This window comes from Octodon degus, unplaced genomic scaffold, assembly GCF_000260255.1.
Source record: "Octodon degus isolate 3935 unplaced genomic scaffold, OctDeg1.0 scaffold00072, whole genome shotgun sequence".
Lineage (NCBI taxonomy): Eukaryota > Metazoa > Chordata > Mammalia > Rodentia > Octodontidae > Octodon > Octodon degus.
The window spans coordinates 3,704,312-3,713,241 of record NW_004524648.1 but is presented as its reverse complement, the minus strand read 5'-3'; the positions used below and the strand labels follow the sequence as shown (position 1 = coordinate 3,713,241).

General features: G+C 39.9%; 1 protein-coding gene across 1 annotated transcript in view; it reads left to right on the top strand.

Moving 5' to 3' along the window:
- Nucleotides 1–8,930, top strand: part of Efcab5 (EF-hand calcium binding domain 5) — a 242,731-nt gene that overhangs the window by 211,875 nt on the left and 21,926 nt on the right. Inside the window, exons 19-21 of the mRNA XM_023720027.1 lie at nucleotides 2,679–2,932; nucleotides 4,401–4,687; nucleotides 5,264–5,360. Of these exons, the coding sequence (XP_023575795.1) occupies nucleotides 2,679–2,932; nucleotides 4,401–4,687; nucleotides 5,264–5,360 (638 nt within the window). The remainder of the gene's footprint in view (nucleotides 1–2,678; nucleotides 2,933–4,400; nucleotides 4,688–5,263; nucleotides 5,361–8,930) is intronic.

Genomic DNA, 8,930 nt, shown 5'->3' with positions numbered 1-8,930 from the left:
TTTTTTTTTTGTGGAACCCGGGATTGAACTCAGACCCTTGCACTTGCCAGGGAAGGGCTTATGCTACTGAGCCATCTCCCCAGCCCTGATCCTCTTCTTCAGTCTCCCAAATATCAGGGATTATAGACATGTATCGTCATGCATGGTTAGCACTAGTATTTTTAGTACATGTTTGCCATACATAATGAGCATATTCATCATGGGGGATTTGTACTGTATCTAATATGTCTTAATTATTTTTCTGATTCCCTTCCCTTCAATCCATCTTCCCCTCTCCATTTACAAAAGCTCTGCTTCCATCTCTTCCTTCTTTTTTTTAAATCCCTTTTCCCTTCCTTTTTTTCTCCTTTCCCCTCTTCTTTGTTCCCCTTTCCATTAGAACATGTTCCTCATAATTCCTAATATAGAGCCTCATTTTTGATCCTGATTTACACTTGGGTTTCTCACACAAGAGAAACAATGTGATATTTAAACCGGTGTGTCTAATTTATTTCACTTAATATTATGTTATCAAGATGCGTCCATTTACCTAAATATGCCTCAGTTTGTCTTATGCAGAGTAGTACCTCATTTTACATAAATAACACATTCTCTTTACCCATTCATCTACTGGTGAACATGTAAGCTATTTCCAAGATTTAGCTGTTATAAATTGTGCTGCTATAAACATAGGTATGCATGTATCACTGTGGTATGATAATTTTAACTCCTTGGGGGAGATACCTAGAAGGGAATTAGCTGGGTCAAATGGAACCTAGTTTTAGTTTTTGAGGAATCTTCATACTGATTTTCATAGTAACTGTACCAGCTTACACTCCCACCAATAATGGAGAAGGGGTCCTTTTCCCCTATACCTTGCCAGCATTTCTTATTTGTTAACTTCAAGATAGCCATTCCTTTGGGAGTGACATGGAATCTGAGTATTGTATTTGCATTTCTCCAGGGACCAGCAATGTTGAACGTTTTTTGGTTTATTTGTCACTTGTACTACTTCATTTGAGAATTGCCTATTCATTTCAGATGCTCATTTTTAGGCTGGATCATCAAATTTAGATGTCTAATTTTTTTCAGTTCTTTATATATTTTACATATTAGTCTCCTGTCTGAGGAGTAGCTGGCACAAATTTTCTCATTCTGTGGGTTATCTGTTCACTCTGTTGATGGTTTCATTTGCTGAGAAGCATTTTAATTTGATGTGATCCCAGGTGTTGATTCTTTGTAGTATTTTCTGTTCAATTGGGATTTTATTCATAAAGTCTTTGCTTACATGTCTTTAAGAGTTATCTATTTTGTCTTCCAGCAAGTTGGATCTGTTGTAAACTTTTGTTATATCATTTATTTATTTGGTACAGGGTCTTGCTAGGCAGCTTGGATTCATAGTGACCCTCCTGTCTCAGCCTCCCCAGCACTGGGATAAGAGGCGTGTGCCACCACACTCTGGTTCGGTGGTTGGCTCAGCACCCAGGGCCAGCACAGCATGTGGCACTGGGAATCGAACCCAGATCCTTGCACTTGCCAGGCAGGTGCTTAGGCCACCGAGCTATCTCCCCAGCCCTGTTTCTGTTTTAATATTTAAGATCTTTGATCCATTTTTATTTTAGTATACTGTATAGTGAGAGATATGGGTATAAATTCAAACTTCAGCATGTGGAAAGCCAGTTTTTTCAGAGCCATTTCTTAGAGACTTTCTTCCCATGACTATATTTGGCCCCTTTGTCAAAAATTAAAGGGCTGGCATCCCTATATAAATATATGGAAAAAAGAGACAAACAGTGGTGTGTCTATGCCTCACTAGAGAAAGAAGCAGGCACTGCATTGCCACTAAAATCCCAGGGTCTAGTTAAGGCAAATATTGTAGATGCCCTACCCAGACCTGCAGTGTGCCTTTTGCCAGCTGCTGTTGCAGGTAACAACACTTCACACTAACTTTCTCGGAAGGTATGCCCTTAAGGAATTGGAGCCCCTCACCAGAGGTACCTTAGAGTTGCAGGCAACACTCTCCTACCCAGGACTGGCACCACAAATCAAAGCAGCTTACAGCCAAAACTGAAGTCATACACGGATGCTAAGACCCCTCTCTTCCCTCACAGCAGGACAGTGCACCTCCCAGTCCTCCTCAGTAGGTTCAGGCTGAGGCTAAACTTCACCTGAAATTACATTCCTCCTTAGCTTCTCCCCTTTCCCTATGCTGCTTCCCTCAGTCCCTCTCAAGTTTCTCCAGAGAACACACCCTCATTCTATTACTTGCATAAGCATCCTTGTCAGGCTCTGCTTTGGGAAACCTGATCTAACACACTCCTTATTCCTTCTGGTATTCTACTAACAAATATTGATTGGGCAATAAGTAAAGAAAATAACCAAACACTTCCATGTAAATACCTATATGCTAAAGACAATGAAGCAGGACATGAACATGCAGAGTGACTTAGCCTACTTCAAATTGGGTAGTAAGGAAGGCTGCTGCTGAAAGTATATTTGAGCAGAGAAATATCCAGCTAAGCTGAGCTGAAAGCCAGGCAAAATCAAGGAGGATGACACTGTAAGGAGGCGAAACAGCAACAAGGGCTTGGTGGTGGGAATGAGGTGGATGCAAGAGAGAATAATTCTGCATGTTTTGTAGGAATCCTGTGAATAGGATGGTGTTTAATATCCTTGTGCTTATTTGGATTTGGTTTCAGAGATTACCTTTTTAAGTGTATAGACAGTTCAGAAGTTATTTTGGCCTCTGCCTGTGGGGAAACCCACATAGTAATTCCACTTCGTGAGAGAACAGGAGAGGCTCTCGGACTTCTTGATGTTAACATTGGCCACACCAGAATGTTGTTATACCAAGAATATAAAGATCTACAGAAAATGATGAAGATGATCCATGCTGCCTGCTCTGAAATATTGGGTGAATTCTCTGGAGAGATAAAGAAAAACATTATCTTAGGTATGGTGAATGTGGACTCATGGGGTTATCAGGTTTGGGGGAAATCACAGGCAATGTGAGAAAAGATTCTTTTCTTAACATAAATTATTTCAACATGGACCTTGCCATGTGAAAAAGAATTCCCCTACGCAGTCTTAGCCTTATGAGTATGGTCTATAAACTAAGGTAAAGGACATGGTATCATATTGTCTTGGTCGGAACCATACAGTTTTACAACTGAAAGGACTGGGTTGGCAAGATATCTCAGTTATCTAAAGTGCCTGCTTATGCAAGCAGTGGACCGAGGTTCAATCCCCGGCAACACATGGCATGCCAGTCCCACCCTCAGGGTGGACTAAGCTGGCCAAAATAAAAAGAACAGAAAGGACTAAGAAAGGCAAAATAGAACTAACTTTATTAAATTTCCTATTATGGTTTAGGCACTTTAAATATGTCCTTTCATTTAATCCTCATAATCTTATTTAAATGGTAATAACCCATTTTACAGGTAAGGAAAGTGATGTTCAGAGAAAGCAAACAAAAAGTGGTGAAGGTTGGACTTGAACTAGATTTGGGGGCACTTTCTATTATAAGCATTAATCAATCAGAACATCCCATTTTACAGATAAAGGAGTTAAAACACAAAAGTCAAGTGGATTTTCCAAGGTTCAATAACATGCTAGTGACAGAGTTAAGACTAGATCCTCATTCTTGTGACTTCATATCTACCAGGCTACTCTTAACACAATACCAGGTTGGAGGGGGAGGTAAGAAGATGAAGATATAGAAACTCTTGGCTAGAGTGAAGTGGATACAATTAGCGTAACACTATATGAGATTAAGCAGGCCCACTTCTAACCATTACATAGAATGGGGTAAGAAAGAGGAAAACTAGGCATGGGGGTAGTCACCCATTGTCCCATCTATGCAAGAGGCAAGGCAGGAGGATCACTTGAACCCAAGAGCCTGAGATCAACCTGGGAAACATAATAAGACACTGTCTCAGAAAAAGGAGGAAGAGAAGGTAGAGGAGGAGGAGAAGAGGAATGGGAGAAGAACAAAGAGGAAGAGGAAGAAGAAAACTTCTGAGTTTCATTATATATAAAGCCTAGAATATATGCTTTTACGTATGTCATGTTTTATGTGTATCATTTCATTTAATCCCCGCAGCTCACCAGGGAGGTGAGGATTACCCTCATTCTTACAAAAGGAAATGGATAATTTAAAAAATAGAACTTATAAGTGAAAGAGTATGTATTTAAACTAAGGTCTAACCCTAAAACCCAAGTTTCTGTCTTTTCTTAAGGTTTCCTTCCTATGAACTGCACTAGGGGTAATTCTACCATTCCCTTTTGATTTGTCAAAGAAGTTTCAGATTATTTAAAATCAGAAGAACTGATCTTTTTTTTCCTGAAGAAAATGTTTATTAGACTATGCTCAGAATGTATGTGACTGAACAACAATGTGAAATATTATTCTGTTATTCCAGAGATTGAAAAAGCAGGAGAAGTCCAGCGAGCAGGAATTCTCTTTTTCCGAATCATGCTGCAGGAGCTGCGGGAATGCCTCCACGCGCTCAGCCCCATGGACTTTGTGTCCCTCATGCTCCATGAATATAAGTCTGAAGCTGAGCCAAAGTCTGCTCAAGACAGCAAGTCCCAGGAGTTTGAACCCAGTGTAGATCTAGTACACGGCATCCTGAAAGGAGTTATCTTAGTCTATCATCCAGACTTGGAAAGTTCAAATGAGTTGGAAAACTGGGATAAATGTAAACTTGTACGTTTTTTTTTTACCACTCTTTTTGTTGCATAACAACTTATACAAATTTATTTGTATGAACTATAATGGCACAGTTCACAAGCATACAAAACAGATAATCTTTGCACAATGAACACATTTATGTAACCTGCACCTAAGTTTCAAAAAATTAGCTGTAGTATAACAACCATTGTTAATATTCTAATCTCATTTTGAAACTCCATACTATTCTTATTGTTTCATGTTGCTTTGATTGTGTCTTTGTTCTTGTTATTTATTTTTGTATTTTTCACTTTAAAATAAAAATATTAGCACATTAGTGACATCCCCAAAGCCCTCTTTTGTGTCTTTCCCCTTAAGCTCCCACCACCCAACTTACACACCTCAGTGGTAGCCATGATCTTCACTTCTAATATTATAGGTTGGTTAGACCTGCTTTATAATATAGATAGATAGATAGATAGATAGATAGATAGATAGATAGATGATAGATAGATAGATAGATAGATAGATATAGATGTAATCATGTGAACTGGACACTGTGTCTCTACTTGTCAGTGACCCTGTGACTGTTCTTTTGTTCTTTGTTCACAGTATGTTAACAAATATTTAGTGCGGCATATTTGTGAATTTGACCCAACTGCTAGCCATGAGGAAGTTAATTTACAGCTGATTGATGAAAATATCAGAGGTAAAGTTTCACTTACTCATAGTCTAAACCAATACCAATAGAAATAGAAGATAATGATTTTTATTTCATATTTTGTAATTTTGAGACAGATACTCAGTGAGTTACTAAGTTGTCCAGGCTGCACTCAAACTTGAATTCCTCCTGTCTCAGCCTCCCAGAGTACTGAGATTGTAGGCATGCACCACCATGCTCAGCTTTACTGTATGCTTTTATAGGCTTAGCCTCTATTTGTCCACCATTCATAGAGGACTTAAAGCTCAGAAGAAATGTTTTTGGCAGCAGTGTCTTCAGTCTGCCTAACACCCAGACTCAACCTCACTTGGTTGTTATTCTTTTTGAAGTAGATTTAGTCTCTGCCATGAAGCCCATATTCACCATCCTCAGTGTGATACCAGTTTATCTAATATTCTGTCAACATCCCTGCTCCAGTTTGGCCCCCACCAACCTGTCAGCCCTGACCTAAAGCCTGCTTTCAGGGTTCCCTGTGTCTTCTCCAAGTTACATTCCCCTTCCTGGGCAAAGACTCAGGCATCCAGCAGTATCTAATTCAGTCCCCGTGTCAGATGAGAGTAGAGGGTTGAGGAGGAGGCCTCTCTTCTTCCACCTTGCAAACGTGAACTTCTCTCAGCAGTTGATAGACTCATCTCTCATCACAGGAGGGTCCAGGGGTACCATTTGTGGCATTGTACCAATGTCTCAAGAGAATCTCTTCAGAATCTGCCTCCAATTTACCAATATGAACTATCTATTCTGTTATTATGTACTGTTCCTTTGTCTCAAAATACATAAAAATTTTTATTTCTCTGCTTGCCCCTACTTTGAACTATGCTAGCTGACTTCCGAGCAGCCTGAGCGCACAATGTTCCCAATCACTTTCTGCTTTCCAGTAGTGCCCTCACGTGGCAGAAATTATAACTGCAGTTACCCCCACCAAGCCTTTACCATTGTCACAATCTCTATAGCAATCAAGAAATTTCATGGGCTACCCCAATAAAAATTTTCTCTTCTTTAGATGCACTTATTCCAGAAAATTCTAAACTCCAAGGGTGGTGGAAAAGAGAGGAGCTCTTTGGGGACAATGTTCTATTTGTGCCAGGAGGGCAGTTTCCTAGCAGGGCAATCTGTTATTGCTTGAAGTTTACCTGGCCTAGCATCTTTAACTAAGATTCCTAATCAATGACCTCTCCTAGCATGAAATTACATTATCAATATCTGTAGGCTCTGGCTGTAATGGGGATAAACTGCTATACTAAGTATCAGAGCTTCTAACCCACCATATCTTCTAAATTAATGATTTTTACCAAGAGGATAGAATTAAGACAGGTGAGATATCCGTACTGTCTTATGGTTTCTGCTCCCAACTCTCATTCATTTCACCCTAGTTTGAAAAGGGAGTATTTTGCATTCTGGTGGAACTCTAGTGAGTTTGGCCTGCCTTTAGAGAAAGACAGTCGTCTGTAACCCAGAAAATGAGCAGTTCTGTTCATCAGGACTGGCTTCCCAAGGCTGCTCCATTGTATATAAATGCTGTGGCCACTTGTAGGTACCTCCAGGGACTACAGTGGCCACTTGCAGATAGCTATGTGGTTAGCTGCATATTCTGTAGTACATCAATATTCTGCGTCACTCTGCTTCAGGTACTCCTAGTAGTTGGTGTCTTCTACCAGGAGGTGCAAGACCTGCCCACCTTCTTCAGGCTCTGTTCTCCTCACTCCACTTTAGATCTCTTACCCTGTCCTTTTGTAAGGTGTCCCAGACCTGTCCTAAATTCTTGTCCCAGGAGATTTGAACAGATGCTGCATTATGAGAAATCTTCTCAAACCTGGAGGCAAGAAGGGCTATCGCCCATTGTATGACAAGAATCTCTGATGTCGAATAGAGTGATTTGTTCTAATGGTGTCTGTAAATAGGATATTGTGTCCGCATCTTGTACAGCAATTAACCACTAGGAAGAATGTATGCAATGTGTTAATTATTGAAACTGTCCTACCAATTTGATTTGAAACTGTCTCATTGCTATTTGTTTATCAATAAAATTATGGGGGGAAAAACAACGATCCCTGATGTCTTAAAACCTATGTCTGTGACGAGGCCATACCTCCTTCCCAAGCCAAAATTCAAGCATGCCCAAGTCCACTGACCCTCCTGGGACAGGAGCACCCAGGCTCACCACTTCTTCAGGAGTCTCAGGGATTCTTCAGCCAAAGCAGCCAGAGCCTTAGTGCTATCATCATCAGTAAAGAAATCCATGGGTTTCATTAAAAAGCTCCACTATGATCTTATAAAGGTGACTGGAGGGAGACATATTGGCAGCAAGGGAAGAATTACTGGGCTAATAGTCCTAATTAACTCTTGTCCAACAGTCTTCTTCCTTGGGAGACTTTTTCCTAATTGCTGCCACCACCACCATAGTGGCACTAGTGGGGGCTACTCTCCATCTTTCTTCATTACATCCAGAAGTAACAATGCCAAATGTCTCAAGAGAATCTCTTCAGAATCTGCCTCCAATTTACCAATATGAACTATCTATTCTGTTATCATGTATTGTTCCTTTGTCTCAAAATACATAAAAATTTTTATTTCTCTGCTTGCCCCTACTTTGAACTATGCTAGCTGACTAGCATAGTTCAAATTCCACCAATCATCCAGAAGTAACAATACAGAAACTGGAGATGGTAGTTCACTCCTGTAATCTTGGCACTGTGGGAGGCTGAGGCTGGAGGATCTCAAGTTCCAACTTAGACTGAGTGACTTAACAAGATCCTGGAGACAGAGAGAGTGACTTAAAAAGATCCTGGAGACAGACAGAGAGAGAGAGAGAGAGAGAGAGAGAGACAGAGAGACAGAGAGAGAGGGACAGACAGAAACAGAGACAGAGACAGAGAGAACAACAAATAGCAATGCAGCACTTGGACTGAATGTGTAACTCTTGAGTATGTGCCTGATTCTTTTAAATGGGTCAAAGTAAAATAGATGAGATATCGCTATATTGTTCTATAGTATTAATTAAACATATTATTAACAGTGGTTCAGATTCAGTTACAGGTCTCTGTCATCTTTTTGAACCTAGTAATCTTGAGTGGTGGCTTCTTTTGGAATTGGTGGTTCATCCTTGTAGGGGAAGAGCTACCATCTAGAAACTGGACCTATGTTTACCAAAGAGCCCAGAGTGGGCCACTTGCTCAAAGATTTTAGACTGTAGAAAAGCAAATGTCATGTGGAAAAGGAAACTTTAAACAGATTCTCTTTGTCCTAGCAAGAACTTTTCCAAGGTATTAACAAACTACTCACTCATCACTCAGGAGAAAAGTACAATAGGTGATTCTGGGGTTTGAGAAATACATGGACCTAGATCCTTGACCCTCCCATGCAGATCCCTTCCATTTTAAGTTCCCAAGATGGGAAAAAAAAAATCAAAGCAGCAATTATCTCTTTATTCTTTAGCACTCCTTTCAATTTTAAATTTTAAAGGTTTCCAATTTCAAAAGAAAAAACAGCTAAAAATGGTTTTAACTTGTCTAGGTAATAGCACCATTGTTTTGATTTCTGATTAAAGAGAAAATTTTTTCT